The sequence below is a fragment of the Curcuma longa genome, chromosome 2 (genome assembly GCF_044706935.1).
Source record: "Curcuma longa cultivar G26 ecotype Majalengka, Jawa Barat chromosome 2, ITB_CL_G26_1.1, whole genome shotgun sequence".
Lineage (NCBI taxonomy): Eukaryota > Viridiplantae > Streptophyta > Magnoliopsida > Zingiberales > Zingiberaceae > Curcuma > Curcuma longa.
Window position 1 is genome coordinate 8,110,414 of NC_133862.1, and position 25,442 is coordinate 8,135,855.

The 25,442-nt window shown below is 35.9% G+C and overlaps 2 protein-coding genes and 2 pseudogenes across 2 annotated transcripts; 2 read left to right on the forward strand and 2 right to left on the reverse strand.

The window, feature by feature from the left end:
- Window positions 1-2,192: 2,192 nt before the first annotated feature.
- On the forward strand, window positions 2,193-3,400 carry LOC141822155 (polyamine oxidase 5-like; annotated as a pseudogene).
- Window positions 3,401-4,232: 832 nt separating this feature from the next.
- Window positions 4,233-7,760, reverse strand: LOC141822003 (putative disease resistance RPP13-like protein 1). Its single transcript, XM_074709412.1, is given in 4 exon segments — window positions 4,233-4,502; window positions 4,580-4,626; window positions 4,729-5,186; window positions 5,189-7,760. Coding segments are annotated over 3 exon segments (3,039 nt in total). The 5' UTR covers window positions 7,746-7,760; the 3' UTR covers window positions 4,233-4,502; window positions 4,580-4,602.
- A 7,882-nt stretch (window positions 7,761-15,642) lies between these two features.
- LOC141821523 (putative disease resistance RPP13-like protein 1) lies at window positions 15,643-24,582 on the reverse strand. The gene is made up of 3 exons (XM_074708925.1): window positions 21,829-24,582; window positions 17,173-17,319; window positions 15,643-15,783 (listed from the first exon to the last, which is right to left on the reverse strand). The coding sequence occupies exons 1-3, from the start codon at window positions 24,562-24,564 to the stop codon at window positions 15,643-15,645; spliced, it is 3,024 nt and encodes a 1,007-aa protein (XP_074565026.1). The 5' UTR covers window positions 24,565-24,582.
- LOC141818151 (polyamine oxidase 5-like) lies at window positions 19,230-20,438 on the forward strand (annotated as a pseudogene).
- Window positions 24,583-25,442: the final 860 nt, after the last annotated feature.

Here is a 25,442-nt window from a genome sequence, read left to right on the forward strand (position 1 = left end):
ATAGTCTCTGTAAGAAGGACCAAAGCGCACAAGCAAGACTGAAAGAACCTACTGATTCTTGCCAGTCATAACAACCAGAACGGGTTAGCCTTCGTTTGCCCCATTGGCAAAGTCATAAGTAGTGGTGAATTCGTGTCACTACTATAATATAAGTACTTTCCATAATTCAATAGAGAAAAGAGAGAAGAAGCAGGAGCCGAGCAGTCCAACGATTCGGCTATCAATCATTTACTTGCCTTGCCCGCGTTAGGAGAGGAGTAAACGGAGAAAAAAAGAGTTGTACCGAAGACTTTATCCGAAGTGGCGTAAAAAGCAATATTCAAAATCTCTCTTTTAGTGGCGGGTTCCAAACCACAACGGAAACATCTACTAGAAAGAGAGCAGGATCTATTCGGTCTTTAGAGCTCTAAGAAGAGAGCTCTTGAGAATTTGGATAAGAAGAAATAGAAAGATCTTTCCCGAGCGCCGGCTCTTTTAAGCAGCCTTTCATGGATCACTGACTGGCTGTTCCAGAACTGACTTACCCGGCTAAAGATTCTGACAAAGAAAGCTCCTCAGATGGAGTTTCAAATCATAGAATTTAGGGTGCAACCCGAACCCGACTTCGGTCTTTTTCTGAAAGGGTTTTCTGTCTGAAAGCGATAGCCTCTCGGGTAGGAGCGATCTCTCTTTGAAGAATGGGTTCTTTGCCCAGCTGCAGCAGTAGAAATAGACTTTATTGTTGAGCTGCTCTCTCACTGTCGGGTGTTAGTTCCTATTGTTATTGTATCGTCCTTATGCCTTGTGGTTGAAAGATCTCTCTCCAGAAGGGGAATCTTTGAATGCAGATACCAAAAACCAATGCTTTAACAGCCACCTCACTGCCCCAGCTTGAGAATCAACCTTGTAATCCGAATGTCCGATTGACTGCCATTAATTAGTGTTAGGATCCGAAGGTATCTGCCCTTATTCATTCCACGAATGTAAGACTGAGTAAATTCTTGCTATGTTTTCGAGACTAAGGTTTCCCTTCCAGGTCTTGAGACAGATAGGGATAGGAAATCGCCTTGAATGGATCTACACCCTGGTTAGTAGTTCTAATGGACTATCCAATTTGACAGTTAGAAAGTAGCCTGTCTCCCTGTTCTCAGTGCCAATGCCTTCGCTCTGTCCAATCTCTTTTCTTTCCTTCTAGCGGCTTTCAAGCGCAAGTGAGAAATAGCCCCTTTGGCTATTTCTCTGCCTCTGCGTAGCAGAGGTACTTATCTTATCTTATATACAGTTAGTCTACGCCAAAGGGGCTTGATGCCGAGAATGCCCTGTTAACAAGCATGGGGATTCCCATTGCCGGAAAGCGGCAAGAATTGGTCTTCCGAGGGGGATAAGAAGATTCTCTTCTTCATCGGTTGGTTATCTACCTTCATTCAAACCCGAGAGTCATCTCCCTGCGCATACCCAAAGCCGCCATTCACCATGGCCGACCAAAGAGATTGGGGATTCCCAACCTTTTCCGGAACCCTAATTCCATTCCCTTTCACATCAAGTTCAACCCCAGCCTCACCAGCAAGCAGATAATCATCGATTAGCCATCAACCGAGCACCAATGTAGATCCGACTGATACAAGCTTAGGGAATTCCCTAGTTGTTAATTCCTCTCTTCCATATTGTTTAGTTTAATTTTCAATCAGTTTAAGCTTGGATGCCCATGTCGATACTATGTCAATAGATTAGATTAAGTAATATTGCTGCTTTTTGATTTCATGGGTTGCATTCCTAGCTGAGTTTTCTTTAATTTCTATTTGATGCAAATATGTTAGGTTAGCTTAGGTTCCTTTAATTGCTTTGTGCTTTTATGATTTGTTGTGATCGTAGTTTAGGATAGGTTAAGTTGTCTCTCATTGTTCGCCTTGAGCATTTATAATTTATAATCCATCCCTAAACTCATTTATGAATAAATCGATCCTATAAATTATCATTCGGTCGTTACATTCATTGAGAGACGACCCGAGTCATCCCTATGCTATATTAGTGTAGAGGGGTTCAGTGATATTGTTTGATATTATATCACGACAAATACGAGTTTTATCAGTACTTTCACTCTTTCAGAGGCATCGTCTTGTTTTCCGTAATTTTGCCTGTAATGTTTAGATGACCTCTTTGTAACTTGAAATGGAAAGTCTGGAGAACATGTTTTTAAACCAAGCTTCTTCTGGATGAAGGAGCATGTTCTTTCTGGTGGTCATGGAATTATGGTGAAAGGCTATCATCCTATTGTACAGGCACTTGCAAAGAACATTGATATTCGCTTGAATCATAGGTATGGTTGTGACACACTAAACTTCTAGGTGTAACTCTGAATATTCTCGGATTTAGCTTACGTTTATCATCTCATCATGCTTCTTATAGTGATGTATAACTTTGTCCTTTGACTGTAGAAATGCTCTCATATTAACATTGTCTTCATGTGTATGCATTTTTTGATACCTAAACTTCTAAATTTATTTCTTCTCTCGCTAATTCAGAAACAATCTTTAGCATCTCTGCTCATTACATTTTATTTGGAAAGAATTAGCAACTTGAGTATGTGATATGCCTTCTATTTATTATTTCTTTTTGGCTCAATTTTAATGAATTTACATGCATGACCAATTCCCATATTTTGGATCAGGATGAAGAAGATTACTCAACGTGGCAATAGGATAATAGTTATAGTGCAGGATGGAAATCTTATAGAGTTTAAGCCTAGCTTTTAGAGTGGAAACTCTCTGCAATCTGATCATCTTGGTGTTGGCATTGAAAATAAGGTCGCTCTTCGCTTTAACACTGTATTTTGACCTAACGTGGAAGTGTTAGGACTGGTGTCACAGACATCATATGCCTGTGGCAATTTCCTAAACCTTCACAAAGCTACAAGACATCTTGTTCTTGTCTACATGACTGCTGGAAGATTTAGTTATGATATAGAGAAACTTTCCAACAAAGAAGCTGTTGAATTTGTGAGAAAATGATACCAAATGCAACATAACTGATTTATTTCTTTGCTTCCATCTTATTTGTCCCTCACTAGTTTAGTTCTCAAAACATCAAAATGGTTTAGTAACAAATTCTTCAACATTTGATTTCACATTGGGGTACTGATCGAGATTCTCTTGGGGCCTATTCTTGTGATTTAGTTGGGAAACCAACTGATCCGTATGAGAGATTTTGTGTTCTCGTTGACAATTTGTATTTTGCTGGTAAAGCAGCAAGCGATGATCACTCTGGGTCTGTCCATGGAGCTAACACCTCTTGAATAATGACTGCTAAAGTTTGTCGAAGGCATTTAGCACTTCAGCATGGTGTATCGGATCTCTTTCAGCTCGTAATGAGAGAGGATTTTGTGAAAGCTATGGTTCCTCTTCAAATTTCTAGGATGTAAAACTATGTACCTCATACCATCACAATTGCTATGATATGATGGACAGTACACCATCTATTATCATTCCTTAGAACTTATTAAGTATTGCTATTTCATCTTTCTTTGTCAATTTCTTTTACCTGCCTTATTTACTTGCAATGTTTATTGTTGTATATTAATTTGTACTTTCTTCTGATTTTCCAAAGATAACCATCCATTGGCAATTTTCAATCAGAACAAAACTACCACTCTTATGCTAAAAGGAAATGCCAAATACACTACTACATGCTTGAGCATGTGTACAATCTTAATTAGCATCCTTTTCAATTAACCTGTATTCAAATGTTTGTCATGGTGTACCATACGTTCATGTTTCTTTGGCTTGAGCTTGTGTTTGTTTGAGCAACCATGTAGCGTTGTAGGTCCGATCTCATTTGGATTTCATTTATATTCCTATCTCTGGTTGGTGCCCCCTCTACTTTTCAAGCTTTGTCTACTCCTGAAGAGAGAAAGAGCTGAAGGGAGGGAGGGAAAGTAGCTGGGAAGAGAAGAGAAAAATTATATTTATTTTGATGATGAGAAGAAAAGAGTGAAAGAATTTGAGGAAAGAGGAAAAAATATAATGTTTTTTTTATCTCTATCATTCTGTCTCTTCTTAAACTTCACAAACTATGATAACTCATCATGAATCCAAAAGCAATAAGATTCGAACTTCCATGTTATAAACATATGAAAAAGGAGTTCTGTATAATTTTAAAGAAATAGAATGAATGGTAACATTTCAATATAGATAGAGAGCACAAATAATAATTTATATCATTCAAACAATAAATAACTCATAACTTACAATGTACCATTCAAAGCATTATATGAGAAAGCAGACACAAATAAGTAGATTACAGGTTACAATATACAATCCAAAATATTGATTCTAAATACATAGACAAATAATCTTTTTCCACGACAGAGTAGCTTTAGACAAATAAAAGACAGAGATGCAAGCCTACAAACATTAGAATCCGAGGATAAATAATATATAGATAGAAGCAGTGTGTCACCAAACATCAATATGATCTAGTGGAAATATGCACGCCTTGATCAAATTATACCAATTCCGACAAGCTACCTTCAAGTAGAAATAAAGAAACAAGTATATTTTATTGGTGATGATATTATAAAATCCACCATTAATTAGTTACTAACCTTGATCATAATGGAGGAAACAATTAGCCATTGAAGCTTGGTTGATCCTGTCCATAGAATAAAATAGTTGTACAAGTTTTATTTTTTCCTAACAAATTGAAAGATATGCAATAAGCAATGGTAAGAAAATAGATGATAAGAGGACTTACAAGGGTGATGAAACTTCCAAACTCATCCTTTATTTCGTATTTGTATGAGTCCTTACTGAGCAATAAGCGCCTTTCACCATCAATGCTATAAATAATAACTTTTGGAATTTGTTGAATGATGTGCCAATTTTGCTTCCCTTTACTGCAACTATCTAGTAGAAGTGAATTGCATTCCATGGAAAATATTTGCAAAGTATGCAAAGTCGCATTAATCAGGCTTGATACCCACTGTGGAAGCTGTTGTATCTCTGAGGGGAAAATAACTTCCAATTTCTGCAACATGCCAACCTTCTTCACATATTCCAAATTTGGACAGAGTTCAATTTGCAAAAACCTCGTTGGCGGAAGGATGCTATTTTTCAGCTTTGGGCAGTGGATGAGGAAACATTTTTCCAGATTAGGAAACAAATTGAGGTTGGCTGCATGAACATCCTCGTTAGGTTCATCATGTGCCACAGCAATACCCATGCTTCCCAATTGGGCATGTTCTTGAATTCTAGATAGTCAAGTTTTGGGAAAGCAGGCGTTCTGCAACCGAGGAATTCAGGCCCAATATTTTTGATTGCTTCTCCTCCTTCAATTTGTAGGTATTTAAGATTGGGTAGTTGACCCAATGGAGGGAGCACCACACATGATGGGAAATTCCAAAGCCCCAAAGTTGTTAGGTCAGCCAATGAATCATGTATAGAAGTAGAAACCATCCATGCTGGAAACTGTTGACCAGGGAAATTTTTGATCCCAAGATGTTCTAGGGTCGGTGGAGGACTAAGTTGGTTGGATATCCTCTCCGCCTCAGTGCTTTGCTCCTCATTATTTTCATTATTATTCATTGTCCATGCAAGAAAGAATCTCCTAAGAAATGTTTTGTTCTCAAGCACAAAGTTTCTGTTTCCTCTCGTTGTTGCCCTTTCCAATTTATCAATAAACAGAGTAATTAGGTTGCACAAGTATTGCAACTCGTCCAAGTCACAACCTCCATCCATCCTGTTCATGGAGTCACAATGGCCGACCAAAAATCCATCAAGATTGTTGAGATTTTTCAACTTCCCAACTCCCTTTGGAACATGGGTGAGCGGAGTACCCTCAATTCGAAGGCACCTCAAATTGCTCAACCTTGTGATGCCCTTTGGAAGTTCATGCAGTGATTTACACCACGAGAGACTCAAAGTTTGCAGGTTTGCAAGACACCCAATGGATTCAGGAAGCCTTCTAATCTTTGTTCGATCAAGATCCAAGTATTTTAGATGAAATAATTTCATAAGAGAATTTGGGAGGCTCTCTATGGATGTATCACACAAATGCAAGACTCTGAGACATTTTAAACTTTCAAATGCATGATTCTCTATTCGCTTGATTTGAGGGCAATTAACGAGGTGTAGGGCTCTTAAACACTTTTGCTCTATTATCACATTGGGAAGAGATAACACATCACCTTGGGTTGAGATGGACAAACGACGAATCTTTGTCAAAGATTTTGTACTTGTGCATTGAGCATTATTAATGATAATCCCTTCCTCTTCCATAAGCTTTTGCCCAAAAGATCGTAAAACATCATGCATAACAAATTCATAATCATCTACAAATCTCTGAGTAATTTGCAAAAGGTTTCTTGCAATAAGTTCTCTGTAGTAGTCTTCTGCAATATTTTCCATCAAATTTTCTGATTGTTCAATCACAAATCCTTCACTCACCCACAATCGGATTATGTCCAGTCGAAATGATATGTCACGGTAGAAAGCACAACTAAGAAAACATTGTTTGAGGTGACTGGGTAAATCCTCATAGCTCAAGTATAAAGCATTGGATAGTTGAGCATCACTCTCTTCTATAGACCATAAATCACTTTCAACAACTTTTTTCCACTCCCTCTTAGTCCTTTCCTTGTGCAATAAAACACCAGCCATCACTTTAATTGCCAGAGGAAGACCATCACATTTTCTAACAATTTCCATACCAACTTCTTCCAATTCAGAAATTATTACATCCTCCTCGTCTCCAAAAACAATCTTTCTAATTAATTCCCAACCACTGTCTTCGTGCATTTTCTCAACATGGTGGACAAAATCTGCTCTCATTGCTCTTGCCACATTTTCATGCCTAGTGGTAAATAAGATAACACTCCTACCGGACCCCTTCAAAATGACATTTCTGAGCAAATCCATCCATACATTTGCACTCCATATATCATCTAGTACAAGAAGCAAACTTTCTGAAAGAAGAGGAACAATTCTACCTTCAATTTCTGCTTTACTTTGAACTCCATCATCATGTCCTCCTATACCTCTCAATACCTGTTTGAGTATGTCAATCTGAGAGTAATCCTTGGATACATGTAACCACACTTGTTTTTTAAATTGTTTTTTCACCATTTCATCATTATCGAATATTTTTTTTGCTAGAGTGGTCTTGCCCATTCCGCCCATCCCAGAAATTCCAAACACACTACAATTTTTTTTGCTATGCTCCATCTTCGAAATTAAGTTTTGGGCAGCTTCTTCAATTTGTGTCCCTACAATATCTGTCGCCACAAATGCAGGTGAGGTAGAAGATAACGTCCTTACTGAGTTATTTTGGGCAGCTACTAACCCACCGGGTACCAATGTATTGACCTCTTTGATTGCTTCAAGTCTATCATTAACTTTCTTTATTTTATTCCAAATGTCTCTGCGGAACTTACAACGCTGGAAGCAAGATGCAAGCAAACTGATCGGAGAGTGTACCCCCGAACAAGAACATGGGTGGGCCGCCAATAATCTCCCATCTTCAATCAAGCAAAGTTCAAGTATGTCTTCTGCATCATACATGATGTCTTTTAATTCCTTCACCCAACTGTCGATCACAGGATTTCTACGTCTTTTTTTTTCTGCATCTTGAATATAGGGACTGATTCTTAATAATTTGTCACGAATCTTCTTAAGTTCTTCTTCAACCCCTATCACTTTGCCTATCTCTCCTTCAATAAAATCTGATAGTTTGCCAAGGTATCTATTAACAAAAAAGTCTAGGACCACTGCCATTTCTTGAGACGGATGAATCAACCTGTTCAAGATCAGATCTGAATTTGTACCAGAACACTTACTGCTTATATATGCTTGCATTCTTATCAACTTCTATGCGAAAGAAATACCAGAAGAAGAAGTTATGGGGGAAAGATCATATTGATTGAGAAAAACTTATAAAAATATACGAAGGATGTAAAAGAAAATTTAAATTTCTCAAATCTTAGAAATATTTGTTGACATTCAATAAGAATTGGGATGGTAGCTAGCCAAACTTACACAACAATACCTCATTAACCAAATATTATTGATCTTATATTTGTTTAATGAATGCACAGGATTATTTTTTAATTAAATAAAACTATAAATAAATTTAATTGAATAAATTTATGAATGCACAAGATTGTTTTAAAATGGCTTTTATGTGAAAGAAATATATAAAAAAACAGAATATAGAGGCAATAAAAAAACCACTTAGGATATATCTTTTTCAACATAAGATATATACAAAGGATGTAAAAGAAAACTTCTTAAAGTCAAAGAAATTTTTGTAACAGTTAGTAAGAATATAATTGAGATGATTGAAAACCAAACTTGCACAAAAATCAGAGTTGGAATAGTGACTAGCCAAACTTGTACGACGATAACTAATTAACTAAATATTATATTATTATTGACCAAATAAATGACTAATTGAAAATGCAATTGATGTACTATTTATTTTCAGTTTTGCAAATTTTCTAATCAAGCAAAAAAAAATTAAATTAAAATGACACTTCCCAAAAAGGGGTGGTTTTTGTTTAATTTTTTTCTCCTAAGGAAAAACAGAAAATTTCTTTTGGAGCTTACATATACTTTTGTTTAATGGATGGTTGAAGATTATTTTTTAATAAATAAAATTATAAAATATTTTATAAATTTATATATTTATATGGATATGGTTAATTTTATTTTATAAATTTAAATTAGTCAATTGTCAAATTATTTTTCTACAAATTTACTCTCCTCTTTTTTTTAACTTTTTGGTTCTAGTTATTTCTTTATTGTGTTAAATATTTTTATAAAATTATAAATTATTTTCATATGAATTTATTTTTTATATTTTAATGGATGTGATAATTTTACATTATTAAATATTTTACATTTTTTTCTTTTATAAGCTTAAATGAAATTTATACTTGAATGAATATATTTATATTTCATTTAATGAAAATAATTTTTTAAACTAATCTGACATGAGGATTTTATAAAATTAATTTTTTTTTATGATTTGGAGCAACCAATCGACCAATTTATTTTCTAGATTTTAGAAAAGTCATTTGTGAAAAATCTAAGAGCAAAAATTAAAAGGACACTTACATCTTTTTTATTATAAAAAGATAAAATAGCATCCCACCATATTTCTTATATTGAAAGTATTAATGCAATCGACCTCAAGTAATGATTGATCAATTTAATTAATCTTAGTTGACTCGAGTTGAGTTTTGATATTTGATCAATATGTTTATTGATAAGAGTGAGGCATCAAATAACAAAAACGTTTGATAAAAAGTTATTATTGGTGCAATCGACCTCGAGTCAAATTGACCAAGATGGATGGTTGAGTGTGAAGTTAAGTAGGTCAAGATTGGTTGAATACTTGACAATAGAGAAGTCTAAGTGGTTTACGATTGATTGAACACTTGATAGTCAGAAGTCCAATAAATAATTGACAAGAGAGAAGTCGAAGTGGGTCACAGTTGATCAAACAGTTGTGGTCATAAACCAAATGTGAAATATCTTTGAGTCTTTGGTTCAATCTGCTACATTCATGTCTCTGATTCTCAAAGGAGTAAGTTAGATGCTAAAGCAATTAAATGCATTTTCGTCGGTTATGACGAACAAAGAAAGGGCTGGCGGTGTATGGATCCTACGACTAATAAATGTGTTGTTTCTCGTGATGTTATCTTTGATGAGATTTCTTCTCATGATTCTACAGATGTCTACAAGGAAGAAAATAATACGATAACTTTGCCATTATCCCATTTCTCAGAAGACGTATCTAAAGAAAATCAAGGAGAAAGGGAGAACTTGTGTCCTAACCAAAATGATGGCTTCCAAAGTATAAGTCACGATTGATTAAATATTTAACACTCCGAAATCCAACAAAGAGTTCACATGAGAAGTAAAATCCAAATGGACCATGGAGGACCGGACACTTAGCGATTAGAAGTCCAACAAGAAGTACGACAAGGGTGAATTTCAAGTGGATCATGATTAATCGGATACTTGATATGAGAAGTAAAATCCAAGTCGGTCATGGAGAATCAAACACTTGACATGTAAAGTGAAGTTCAAGTGAGTGGTCATATAAGATCGGACACTTAATATGAGACACGAAATCTAAATAGATCAAGGTTGGTCGAACACTTGATAATAAGGAAAATCTAAACAAGTCAAGGAGGATGATGTTTGATAGCGGTAAAGTCCTAACAGGTTAAGGTTGACTAGATGCTAGGTAGTGGTAAAGTTTCAACATGTCAAGGTTGACCAAATCATCTTAGGTAATGGTGAAGTCTCAATTAGTTAAGGTGGACCAATGCTAATTAAATAATAAAAAGTCTCAACAGGTTAAAGTTGATTGTATGTTGAATAAAAGAAGTCTTAATTGTTAGTATTGATGCAATCTTAATATCTCAACAATGATATGAATATTATCCACTTTAGATCTAAGCTCTCATGATTTTATTTTGGGTTCGATTATATTCCAACAATCCTCCCCTCAAATAAAGTATCACTGAGAGCTCCCCTACCATTATCCCCATGGTCTAGGTCCAAACTCCCTCTACTGAGAGCTATCATTATCCTCATTGTCTGAACCTCCCCTACCTCTTTCATTTTTCCTGAGGATCTTCACATGACTCTGATATCACTTGTTAGTATCGATGAAATCAAAATATTTCCACAATGGTATGATATTATTCACTTTGGGCCTAAATCCTCATGATTTTATTTTTGAGCTCAACTCAAAAAACTTCATTCCAATAGAGATATCTTCCATTTTATAAATCCATGATATATGAAAGAAAGTGTGAATCCATGGTAAGAATAAACAGAGGTATCAGTCAACTGCTAAGGAAAAGCAATAAATTAATGAAGTCTTATATCTTGAATTAAGGATTTGAGAGGTATGAGGGGGTTGCTACCTATCATGAGTCGACTATGGGGTTTGAGCAATCAACTTATGGCATCGTTGCAACAAACACATTATTTGAACTTGATTGAACAACTTGAGTAATAGTATTGGTGCAATTGACCTGTCATTAAGGTTGACCATGCTAACCAAGCTCGAGTCGACACTTAAAATTAGTTAAACTTATTAAAATCACTTTATCAAGGTCTAAAATCACTTATAAGCAATTTTAACCAAGTTTATTAATAAAATTTTTTATATAGTATTTTAATTTGTTAAGTTGATGTTAAAAAAAATAATTTATTTTAATACATTATAGCAATTACTCTATAGTTGTTTGATAAGACAAATATGTAGATACCAAATGTAAGGAAGAGGATCCCCAGAATAGCTTAACAGTAGTTGAGTTTGTTCATTTAAAATATTTGGCATAAATTTTGAAATATGGTCGGACCTTAAAACTAAGGAAGAAAGTTTCTCATATTAATTATTCCAGAGTTAAAGAAAAAGAGTTTGCATATGTTCCTTATTTTTCTAGCCAAACTAGCTATTTCCCTTAATTAATTATCTACCAATGCCCAAATTAATTTATGCATACCAGATTGAACTGATCAATATATATAAGAGAAGTAACAATAATCCAGCATAAGGAAGAGGAATTGAAGTTGAAGTAATTACATACCTCACTAACTAAAGATTGAAGATGAAGCATAAGTTATGGATAGAGTTGCTGCATCATCTCCTAATCGTTCATCCATATATTGATAGACAAAATGGCATGTATATGAGAGATGTAGTTAAGTAGGTTTTGCTTTAACATCATTTTGACCTTTCTTGCTAGGAGGCTGCATGCTGTATAAGAAGTAGATACACACGCAAAGAATTGAGAAAAGACATCATTCATTCTTAAATAACGATATATACAAAGAGACATTCTTAATTAAACAAAAGATTGAGTGAAAACATCCTTCAATCTTAAGTAACAAAACCTAGCTAGTATATATAAAGAGGCATTCTCAAGCAAAGAATTAATGGAGAAAATTTATGAAGCAAAAATAGATAGTTTGAAGCATATAATGAAATATGGGATTTGATACTAACGCCGAAAGATATGAAGCCAATAATCTGTAAATGGAATTATAAAGTAGAGTCATTTTGAAGGATCAATTGAGAAGTATAAGGCAAGATCAGTGGTCTGAGGACTCTTACAAAAATATGGGCTAGATTATGAGGACTAAACATGTAGAGGTGCATTGTCACTTTGCACGAGAGAAAGCTTAATTTACATGGAGAAAATAAGTACATATGGAGTATGTCAAGACTAAAGACCAAGTTGCAGAATGGTGCAAATGTCACGACCCGGGAGACGACCGTCCGAAAAATTTCGGCAACATCTCCCCTGTATCTATGATAATTCCCTGGATACATACACATATATAAGGCCCACACGGCCAATCCATAACAGGCTATGGATTTATACAAGTAAAATAAATCTAAATGTGACCCACACGACCACTCAACACATCCTACTATATATGCAATGCATCCGTAAAAATATTAACGAATAAAACTCGTTAATTCTTCGCAAAAGAGATAATACGCAGCAGAAAAGATAATATACTAAAATTTCAAACGGAGAATAAAATCCGTAACCACATATACCATGAAAGCAGTGTAATAAAGTCCACAGTAGCAATACGATGTATAAACTCGAACTGTAAGAAAACAAAACCATTACATAGACACATGCAATCCCAAGTCCACAAACACAAAACAATCACAAACTGCTGTGAGGTAGCATGACTGGCAAAATCTCCTCGGCATCAGCTGTAGTCTCCTACCTGATATTTGGGAAGACAGAAAAATCCCAGAGTCCAAAGGGTGAGTACAAATATACTCAGTGGATAATCAGAAAGAAGTACATGCTCAATAGGGTAAATCATAATAAAGCAGATATGAAATAAGCATAACGGGAAGTAATCAGGAGAACAATGTAAGGTATCGTAACTCCTACAGGTATCATACAAGCAATGTCATATCTCAGGTACACGTAGTAATCCATATGCATGATCATATTATGCAATGTATCAACCAAGTATCAATACAAGTACACAATCACTTCATAATGTAATGCACACACATACGGTCCAATGCATGTATATAAATCTCATAATGCAATATGTGCATGTAATGCATCAGTCTACACTGACTCCAGCGCCTCATGTCTAATGAGTCGGAGGTGTAAGACAATAGCGGGGCTATGAATCCAGCACTACAACAAAGTAACCTGGTAGCACCCTCAGTAGGTAGTCCCGACAAGAACTACGTACAATACCTATGGCCAGTGCTGTCCTCAATACTCGTCCAGAGAATAACTCTCGGCTGCGTACAGGCCATACAGCCGGGCTACGTACAGGCCATATAGCCAGACTGAGTACCACCCCATCGCGGTGTCGAGATCAGGCCACTGACTCGGCTGCGTACAGGCCATACAGTCCCCATCACCATGATGGAAGGGTAATAACCACCTATATCACTATAGGCCAACTACGGCAGGGTATCCACATCTTCGGGATTTACAATCAAGCTCATGCGTAATGATGACATGATCAAATCAGCATAATCATCCTCTACCATGTTAATCAACACCGTGTTAATTAACATGTGTAGGTACTAATGAAAGGTCCTACTAATCACAGGTATCAACATGCTGATAACATCACTAAAATAAAGACAGTAATCAAAACATGGATAGCAATAATCTCTAGCATCAGAAGTATAAACAGAACTGATAATAAGGTCAAAGAAATATGATCAAGCATGTGATAAACAAGAGTATCGAAAGTATCTAATCTATAACGAGTATAAGAGCGTGATAAGTATTCTAATCACTAGAAATGAAAGAAAGCATGTACTGTAAAGAAGAAAAAGGAACTGTATTGACTAAATACAGTAGACTATCCACCTGTAACCGCACGTCGAATAGAACCTCCAGAAAACACTCTCGTATCGTATCGAAGTCCTACAATCGCTCAGAGTCCTGCAGAAAAGAGTAATAACAACTCTAAATGCAATGATACATCAAAGAAATCCTAATCCAACCAAGGAACTCTAAGGGTTACTTTAACCCTCTTTAACTAACCTTAACTCAGTTTAGACTAATCTAATCTTTAGGTCGATATTAACAAAGGTTTAACTAATCAATCAATTAGTTGTACTAATCAAATTGATCAATATCACTAACTTCATGTTTAATCAAACCTAAGCTAATCAATCCATCTTAGATTAGACTAATCCAATCTTTAGGTTGATACTAACAGGGATTAACTAATTAATTAATTAATTTTATTAATCAATTAATATAGTTAATTCTCTATTTAATCAATCCTAAATTAACCCACGTTAGATTGAATAGTCATAACCTAATCAAACTAATCGTGGTTAATCTAGGAATTCCGAGTTTAGGTTATCCATAACTTAATCTAAGGGATAAGCTCAACCTTAGTTAACCAATCAATTTAATCCATTATCATATCCCAACAGATCTAAGAACTCTGAACAAATCAACCCAATTTATCAACTCTTACCAATTGATCCCTCCATTACAAAGTGATCATCTTCATCAATGGACCAACCTAACCGAATAGATAAAAGTCTTCTCAACAGAATCCCCACCTCAAACCAATATAACAGTAAACCCCCCTCTGTTTGAATCGATTAATCCCTCTAGTCAAATCACTACTCAATACATCAACCAAAATTAAACGAATGCAAGGGAGCTTCTTAATGTCAATTCAATAGCAAGAACCTATCTCCTCTTCTTCTTCTTGCTTGTTGCCGAACCAAGATTCCACACCTGATCCGATCAAAAATCTAATTGATCTGCTAATCAAATCCAAGTTTAAAATCCATTCAAATTTTGAGTCAGTTTAGGATTTTAAATCTGTTAAAAAAATTTCTTTCTATTAGAATTTTTTTCTTTTTGTTAAGATTTTTTTCTTTTTGCATCTTAGGTTTTTTGATCCATTTAAACAATTGTTTAGCGAATGTTAAGGGTGGATGAATAATATTTTCAATCTTGTTGACTATTTCCTTTTTTATATCCTAATATTCTTCTGAATTAATAAATTTTAGAAGATTATTTACAACGTTCACATTCGAACTGAACTGATAGAATCAATATTGCCCGTAGGATAATTATTATTTTTTCTGACGTCAGTTAGTATCAGAGCCTTTAAATCTCATAGATAGTCATCATGGTAATGATCATGATCATGACAGACAAATTTTGATTGAGGAAACCTCATATCGTGATTGTAGTTCGAAATAAGATATTTAATAAATCTGACAAATCAAGAAATTATCTCAGTGTCTAGCGTCGCAAGACCATAAAGATTGTAAATTCCTATATCTTAATTCAGATTTTACTTTTACAAAACTCTATCACAATCATGATGCAACAACAAGCCAGCCTGATTCTTTCGCTAATGAAAGCATTTCTATCATGGATCTATTTCTAGCCACTACTGTAACATATTTATCTAGCATTATTACTAAGGTGGCAACTCAATCTAGTGGGATAGTAACATTAACCAAACAACATAGAGGAAGGAAGATGTGATAAGCAAGCGGGCTAGCTGAGTGGAGCCTCAACCCTAACTTTGGCTTCAACGTTGCTTGATTGGCCGTTAGTGGAGGTTGTGTGTTGTTGTCTTTGTCTTTGCTCACAATGAGTTCTCTACCCTATCCGTTGGCGCTGGTGATGACTCCTCTTTCCGCCTGGTCGGCAGCAAGTCCCCACCATGCATGCCCAAGTTCAGCCCCCACTGGTGCTTCCAACAGCAGCCACAGCGTCGCGACAAGGAGGTCGAGGTTCAGAAGCAGCTTGGAATTGGGATACAATCAAAATTCACATTAAAAAATTATGGAATTATAAGATAGAAGATATTTGTATTGATATGAGACCTTTTGATTTAAGTTTAAAAATAAAAATTTTGAGAGCTTAGATTTAAAATGGACAATAACATACTTGAAGATGTACGTGGATTTTATCTCCACCTGCTCAAAGCTTTTGGTATACTGTGCATCCACTCTGTTTGCTTCCTCTTTGATCAAGATGCAAATCTGTTTTAAAACCCTTACTGCAAGACTATCACCCTTTGAGGTGGAATCCTCGGCATGATCAACAATGTAAAGGCCAGGATCCAGGACGGATCCCTCCCGAGTAGCAAAAACTGATCTTTGGCGATAGGCAACTCGAGGACAGTCACAGGCTCACAGCCTCGCAACCGACAACAAGCTCAGTGTTTTCGCCACCGACGTCATCCTCGCTGTGCTCATGTGCGCTCCACGATCTATCTACTCGTGGGACATTATCATTTCAGCAGGTTGGCAACAAGTTCTTCAACAAGCGCGATGGTTCCCAACTTGACCTTTTCTCTGTCAATGAGACCTCGCAGGAGGTCCTCTCTAATGCTAAGGAGGACAATGGTCTTGCGGCAGATGATTTGGAAGTTGTAGACAAAAACTAAGCGTTTGAAGATCCTACATGTATTCAATTGAGGAAGCCTATCAAACATTCCAACGTGCCATTGAGAATGTCAATGTTATCATGGTAACCTATGAAGATGCTCTTCTTGGTGACGTCCAAGTGTATCCAGAGAAGGGTACTAGCTATGACATTCTTTGCAGGTCTGCATGGTTGGGTTTTTACTCTGACCAACTTTGCTAAAATATATGTATGCTTCCAAATTTGGAGTCGATGAGTCTAAGATATCGATGGAGAGGCTGTGGGGTGAGAATTTTTCAGATCCATCTACCAAGAAGTGGACTAGTAAGAATACAGGATTTGCTACTCGTAACTGTAAGCGCAGCGTCGTCCATTCTGCTATGAACCAATTAAGAAAATTTGGAATGCTTCTCGACTTTTGCTTTCTGAACAGAAGCCTCTTCTCGATCCATGAGAGAGACATTCAGCTTAGTGGATGTTGAATGTAAAGCGAGACGGTAAAGAAGGTTATGTTGACGTATGTTGGATACAAAAATAAATGAGAAGAGAATGAATTGGATAATTTTATTTTTTTTCTAATTAAATAAATTAACCTCAAAATGTCTCCGTGAAATCCTCATAAGTTGTATGACAATTTATATTTTATTTTTTGAGAGTAAACAAGGGAAGGCAATGCAGTACATTCTGTCTTTTCTTTTGTGTGAATGAATTCATATAATTTTTCTCATTGTCAAAGTTAGCAAAGACTTAACTAAATGCAAGACTGAAAGCAACTCTAGTAGAAGTGAATTGCATTCCATGGAAAATGTCTGCAAAGTATGCAAATTCGCATTAATCAGCCTTGATACCCACTGCGGAAGCTGTTTTATTTCCAAGGGTAAAGCAACTCGGAATTCCTGCAACATGCCAACCTTCTTCACATATTCCAAATTTGGACAATCAGTAATTTGCAAAAGCTTATTTGAGGGAAGGATGCTATTTTTCAACTTTGGGCAGTGGAGGAAGTAACATTCTTTCATATTGGGAAACAAATTGAGGTTGCTTCTTGCATGAATATCCTCATTAGGTTCCACAACATCCTGTGCCTCACGCGATACCCACGCTTCCCAATTGGGCATGTTATTGAATTCTAGATATTCAAGTTTTGGGAATGCAAGCATTGTGCAGCCAAGGAATTCAGACTCAATACTCCTGATTGCTTCTCCTCCTACAATGCGTTGGATTTTAAGATTGGGTATTTGGCCCAATGGAGGGAGCACCACACATGTTGGAAAATTGCAAAGACTCAAATTATGATTGATCATTTGAATGTTGTGATCTTTGTAGACAACGAAGGGAACATGAATCGAGTCGGATCTGTAGATTATGAGGACAAGGGTTCGAATCCTGACGAAGCCAGACAATATCCTGACCAACTGCAGTTTCTCGATTTACCTCCAGATCGCATATGATCGTGGGACCGACCGTGTGGGGCCGCTAATGGTGGCGGATCCACCTTTTTTGCAGAAGAGTCGGATCAATCAAAATTGATCTTAATTATGAGATTAATTAGAAAAACAATCTATTTAGATCTTATCTAAGTCATCCATCAAATATCAAATCCATCCAAATTAAGAGAGAATAGATCGTCATTGATTTAGCTAGGTCTAAGCCGTTGGATTAGATCGACTCCCATGGGATGGATTAGATCTGAATGCTACAGTGCCCAGATCGCGATTTAAAGGTAGAGGCGTGGAACACAGTCGTCTTCTTCTTCGACCGGAATTCTACCGCCATCTCCGAGATCCAGGCACCGCCGGAACAGGGTCAAGGGGTTCCCTTCTCTATTCCAGATTCATCCTCCAACCTTCATCCATCAACGCAATCCACCGAGGCTCTTTCACCCATCGTCGTTCGCTAGCTCTTCAATCACCACCGGGAATTTTAAACTCAACCGGAGCATGGGGATTCCCATTGCCGGAAAGCGGCAAGAATTGGTCTTCCGAGGGGGTTAAGAAGATTCTCTTCTTCATCGGTTGGTTATCTACCTTCATTCAAACCCGAGAGTCATCTCCCTGCGCATACCCAAAGCCGCCATTCACCAAAGCCGACTAAAGAGATTGGGGATTCCCAACCTTTGCCAGAACCCTAATTCCATTCCCTTTCACATCCAGATCAACTCCAGCCTCACCAGCAGGCAGATAATCATCGATTAGCCATCAACCGAGCACCATTGTAGATCCGACTGATACAAGCTTAGGGAATTCCCTAGTTGTTGATTCCTCTCTTCCATATTGTTTAGTTTAATTTTCAATCAGTTAAGCTTGGATGCCCATGTTGATACTATGTCAATAGATTAGATTAAGTAACATTGTTGCTTTTTGATTTCATGGGTTGAATTCCTAGCTGAGTTTTCTTTAATTTCTATTTGATGCAAATATGTTAGGTTAGCTTAGGTTCCTTTAATTGCTTTGTGCTTTTATGATTTGTTGCGATCGTAGTTTAGGATAGGTTAAGTTGTCTCTCGTTGTTTGCTTTTAGCATTTACAGTTTAAAATCCATCCCTAAACTCATTTATGAATAAATCGATCCCACAAATTATCATTCAGTTGTTATATTTATTGAGAGACGACCCGAGTCATCCCTATGCTATATTAGGGTAGAGGAGTTCAGTGATATTGTTTGATATCGTTTCATGACAAATACGAATTTTATCAGTACTTTCACTCTTTTAGAGGTATCATCTTGTTTTCCTTAATTTTGCCAGTAATGTTTAGATGGCCTCTTTGTAACTTGAAATGGAAAGTCTGGAGAACATGTTTTTAAACTAAGCTTCTTCTGGATGAAGGAGCATGTTCTTTCTGGTGGTCATGGAATTATGGTGAAAGGCTATCATCCTATTGTACAGGCACTTGCAAAGAACATTGATATTCGCTTGAATCATAGGTATGGTTTTGACACACTAAACTTCTAGGTGTAATTGTCGGATTTAGCTTATGTTTATCATCTCATCATGCTTCTTATAGTGATGTATAACTTTGTCCTTTGACTGTAGATATGCTCTCATATTAACATTGTCTTCATGTGTATGCATTTTTTGATACCTAAACTTCTAAATTTATTTATTCTCTCGCTAATTCAGAAACAATCTTTAGCATCTCGGCTCATCATATTTTATTTGAGAAGAATAAGTCACTTGAGTATGTGATATGCCTTCTATTTATTATTTCTTTTGGCTCAATTTTAATGAATGTATATGCATGACCAATTCCCATATTTTGGATCAGGATCAAGAGGATTACTCAACATGGCAATAGGATAGTAGTTACGTTATAGTGCAGGATGGAAATCTTATAGAGTTTGAGCCTAGGCTTTAGAGTGGAAACTCTATGCAATCTGATCATCTTGGTGTTGGCATTGGAAATAAGGTCGCTCTTCGCTTTAACACTGTATTTTGGCCTAACGTGGAAGTGTTAAGGACTGGTGTCACAGACATCATATGCCTTAGGCTATTTCCTAAATCTTCACAAAGCTATAGGACATCTTGTTCTTGTCTACATGACTGTTGGAAGATTTGTTTATAATATAGAGAAATTTTCTGACGAAGAAGCTGTTGAATTTGTGAGAAAATGATACCAAATGCAACAAAATCGGTTTGTTTAATTTCTTTGCTTCCATCTTATTTGTCCCTCACTAGTTTAGTTCTCAAAACATCAAAATGGAAACTTAGTAACAAATTCTTCAACATTTGATTTCATATCGAGGTACCTATCTAGATTCTCTTAGGGCCTATTCTTGTGATTTAGTTGGGAAACCAACCGATCCGTATGAGAGATTTTGTGCTCTCGTTCACAATTTGTATTTTGCTGGTAAAGTAGCAAGTGATGATCACTCTAGGCCTGTCCATGGAACTAGCACCTCTTGAATAATGACTGCTAGAGTTTGTCGAAGGCGTCTAGCACTTCAGCATGGTGTATCGGATCTCTTTCAACTCGTAATGAGAAAGGATTTTGTGAAAGCTGTGGTTACTCTTCAAATTTCTAGGATGTAAACCAATGTACCTCATACCATCACAATTGCTATGATATGACGGACGGTATGCCATCTATTATCATTCCTTAGAACTTATTAAGTATCGCTATTTCATCTTTCTTTGTCAATTTCTTTTACCTGCCTTATTTACTTGCAATGTTTATGGTTGTATATTTGTACTGTCTTCTGATTTTCCAAAGATAACCATCCATTGGCAATTTTCAATCAGAACAAAACTACCACTCTTATGCTAAAAGGAAATGCCAAATACACTACATGCTTGAGCATGTGTACAATCTTAATTAGCATCCTTTTCAATATAATTAACCTGTATTCAAATGTTTGTCATTTGGATTTCATTTATATTCCTATCTCTGGTTGGTGCCCCCTCTATTTTTCAAGCTTTGTAAGAGAGAAAGAGCTGAAGGGAGGGAGGGAAAGTAGCTGGGAAGAGAAGAGAAAAATTATATATATTTTTGATGATAAGAAGAAAAGAGTGAAAGAATTTGAGGAAAGAGGAAAAAATATAACTTTTTTTTTATCTCTATCATTCTCTCTCTTCTTAAACTTCACAAACTATGATAACTCATCATGAATCCAAAAGCAATAAGATTGGAACTTCCATGTTATAAACATATGAAAAAGGAGTTCTGTATAATTTTAAAGAAATAGAATGAATGGTAACATTTCAATATAGATAGAGAGCACAAATAATAATTTATATCATTCAAATAATAAATAACTCATAACTTACAATGTACCATTCAATGCTTATATGAGAAAGCAGGCACAAATAAGTAGCTTACAGGTTACAATATATAATTCAAAATATTTATTTTAAATACATAGATAAATAATCTTTTTCCACAACAGATTAGCTTTAGACAAATAAAAGACAAAGATGCAAGCCTACAAATATTAGAATCCGAGGATAAATAATATATAGATAGAAGCAGTGTGTCGCCAAACATCAATATGATATAGTGGAAATATGCATGTCTTGATCAAATTATACCAATTCCGACAAGCTACCTTCAAGTAGAAATAAAGAACCAAGTATATATATTTTATTGGTGATGATATTATAAAATCCACCATTAATTAGTTACTAACCTTGATCATAATAGAGGAAACAATTAGCCATTGAAGCTTGGTTGATCCTGTCCATAGAATAAAATAGTTGTACAAGTTTTATTTTTTTCCTAACAAATTGAAAGATATGCAATAAGCAATGGTAAGAAAATAGATGATAAGAGGACTTACAAGGGTGATGAAACTTCCAAACTCATCCTTTATCTCTTTCATATTTGCATTCCATGATAAATGTATGCAAAGTATGCCAAGCATGCAACTATCTGTGGAAGGATGCAAAGTATGCCAATATCTTCCAATTTCTGCAACATGCCGACCTTCTTCCCATATTCCAAATTTGGACAGTCATCAATTTGCAAAAACCTCGTTGGCGGAAGGATGCAATTTTCCAGCTTTGGGCAGTGGATGAGGAAACAATTTTCCAGATTAGGAAACAAATTGAGGTTGGTTGCATGAACATCTTCGTTAGGTTCCATAACATCCTGTGCCTCACGCAATACCCATGCTTCCCATTTGGGCATGTTATTGAATTCTAGATACTCAAGTTTTGGGAAAGCAGGCGTTCTGCAGCCGAGGAATTCAGGCCCAATATTTTTGATTGCTTCTCCTCCTTCAATTTGTAGGAATTTAAGATTGGGCAGTTGGCCCAATGGAGGGAGCACCACACATGATGGGAAATTGCAAAGCCTCAATCTTGTTAGGTCAGCCAATGAATCATGTATAGAAGTAGAAACCATCCATGCTGGAAACTGTTGACCAGGGAAATTTTCAATCCCTAGCACTTCTAGGGTCGGTGGAGGACTAAGTTGGTTGGATATCCTCTCCGCCTCAGTGTTTTGCTCCTCATTATTTTCATTATAATTCATTGTCCATCGAAGAGCGAATCTCCTAAGAAATGTTTTGTTCTCAAGGACAAAGTTTCTGTTTCCTCTCGTTGTTGCCCTTTCCAATTTATCAATAAACAGATTAATTAGGTTGCACAAGTATTGCAACTCGTCCAAGTCACAACCTCCATCCATCCTGTTCATGGAGTCACAATGGCCGGCCAAAAATCCTTCAAGATTGTTGAGATTTTTCAACTTCCCAACTCCCTTTGGAACATGGGTGAGCGGAGTATCCTCAATTCGAAGGCACCTCAAATTGCTCAACCTTGTGATGCCCTTTGGAAGTTCATGCAGTGATTTACACCACGAGAGACTCAAAGTTTGCAGGTTTGCAAGACACCCAATGGATTCAGGAAGCCTTCTAATCTTTGTTCGATCAAGATCCAAGTATTTTAGATGAAATAATTTCATAAGAGAATTTGGGAGGCTCTCTATGGATGTATCACACAAATGCAAGACTCTGAGACATTTTAAACTTTCAAATGCATGATTCTCTATTCGCTTGATTTGAGGACAATTAAAGAGGTGTAGGGCTCTTAAACACTTTTGCTCTATTATCACATTGGGAAGAGATAACACATCACCTTGGGTTGAGATGGACAAACGACGAATCTTTGTCAAAGATTTTGTACTTGTGAATTGAACATCATTAACGAGAATCCCTTCATCTTCCATAAGCTTTTGCCCAAAAGATCGTAAAACATCATGCATACCAAATTCATAAGCATTTGAAAATCTCTCTGTAATTTGCAAAAGGTTTCTTGCAATAAGTTCTTTGTAATAGCCTTCTGCAATATTTTCCATCAAATTTTTTGATTGTTCAATCACAAATCCTTCACTCACCCATAATCGGATTATGTCCGATCGAAATGATATGTCACGGTAGAAAGCACAACTAAGAAAACATTGTTTGAGGTGACTGGGTAAATCCTCATAGCTCAAGTATAAAGCATTAGATAGTTTAGCATCAATCTCTTCTATAGACCATAAATCACTTTCAACAACTTTTTTCCACTCCCTCTTAGTCCTTTCCTTGTGCAATAAAACACCAGCCATCACTTTAACTGCTAGAGGAAGACCATCACATTTTCTAACAATTTCCATACCAACTTCTTTCAATTCAGAAATTATTACATCCTCCACGTCTCCAAAAACAATCTTTCTAATTAATTCCCAACCACTGTCTTCGTGCATTTTCTCAACATGGTGGACAAAATCTGCTCTCATTGCTCTTCCCACATTTTCATCCCTAGTGGTAAATAAGATAACACTCCTACAGGAGGGCTTGTTCAAAATGACATTTCTAAGCAACTTCATCCATACATTTGCACTCCATATATCATCTAGTACAAGAAGCAAACTTTCTGAAAGAAGAGGAGCAATTTTTCCTTCAATTTCTGCTTTACTTTGAACTCCATCATCATGTCCTCCTATACCTCTTAATACTTGTTTGAGTATGTCAATCTCAGAGTAATCCTTGGATACATGTAACCACACTTGTTTTTTAAATTGTTTTTTCACCATTTCATCATTATCAAATATTTTTTTTGCTAGAGTAGTCTTGCCTATTCCTCCCATCCCAGAAATTCCAAACACACTACAATTTTTTTTGCTATGCTCCATCTTCAAAATTAAGTTTTGGGCAGCTTCTTCAATTTGTGTCCCTACAATATCTGTCGCCACAAATGCAGGTGAGGTAGTAGATGTCCTTACTGAGTTATTTTGTGCAGCTACTAACCCACCGGGTACCAATGTATTGACCTCTTTGATTGCTTCAAGTCTATCATTAACTTTCTTTATTTTATTCCAAATGTCTCTGCGGAACTTACAACGCTGGAAACAAGATGCAAGCAAACTGATCGGAGAGTGTACCCCCGAACAAGAACATGGGTGGGCCGCCAATAATCTCCCATCTTCAATCAAGCAAAGTTCAAGTATGTCTTCTGCATCATACATGATGTCTTTTAATTCCTTCACCCAACTGTTAATCACAGGATTTCTACGTCTTTTTTTTTCTGCATCTTGAATATAGGGACTGATTCTTAATAATTTGTCATGAATCTTCTTAAGTTCTTCTTCAACCCCTATCACTTTGCCTATCTCTCCTTCGATAAAATCTGATAGTTTGCCAAGGTATCTTTCAACAAAAAAGTCTAGAACCACTGCCATTGTTTGAGACGGATGAATCACCTGTTCAAGATCAGATCCGAATTTGTACCGAAACGCTTACTGCTTATGCTTGCATTCTTATCAACTTCTATGTGAAAGAAATACCAGAAGAAGAATTTATGGGAGAAAAATCATATTGATTGAGAAAAACTTATAAGAATATACGAAGGAGGTAAAAGAAAAAATTCTCAAACCTTAGAAATATTTGTTGACATTCAATAAGAATTGCGATAGTAGCTAGCCAAACTTACACAACAATTAATACCTCATTAACCAAATATTATTGATCTTATATTTGTTTAATGAATGCACAGGATTATTTTTTAATTAAATAAAACTATATATAAATTTAATTAAATAAATTTATGAATGCACAGGGTTGTTTTAAAATGGCTTTTAATTATGTGAAAGAAATATAAGAAAAAGAATATAGAGGCGATAAAAAAAAACCACTTAGGATATATCTTTTTCAACATAAGATATATACAAAGGATGTAAAAGAAAACTTCTTAAAGTCAAAGAACTTTTTATAACAGTTAGTAAGAATTGAGATGATCGAAAACCAAACTTGCACAAAAATAAGTGGTTGGAATAGTGACTAGCCAAACTTGTACGACGATAACTAATTAACTAAATATTATATTATTATTGACCAAATAAATGACTAATGGAAAATGCAATTGGTGTACTATTTATTTTCAGTTTTGCAAATATTCTAATCAAGAAAAAAAATTAAAATGACACTTCCAAAATGGGGTGATTTTTTTTTAAAATTTTTTTCTCCTAAGGTAAAACAGAAAATTTCTTTTGGAGCTTACATATACTTTTGTTTAATGGATGGTTGAAGATTATTTTTTAATGAATAAAATTATAAAATA

What these genes read in the sequence shown, in the direction of transcription:
- LOC141821523 (XM_074708925.1), bottom strand. Translation starts at nt 24,564, where the DNA reads ATGGCAGTGGTTCTAGACTTTTTTGTTGAAAGATACCTTGGCAAACTA. An exon ending in ATTTGGAATATGGGAAGAAG is followed by an intron (nt 17,320 to 21,828) that starts GTCGGCATGTTG and finishes TATGTGAAGAAG; the next exon opens with GTTGGCATGTTGCAGGAATT. An exon ending in TTCTACTAGAGTTGCTTTCA is followed by an intron (nt 15,784 to 17,172) that starts GTCTTGCATTTA and finishes CCCAATTCCAAG; the next exon opens with CTGCTTCTGAACCTCGACCT.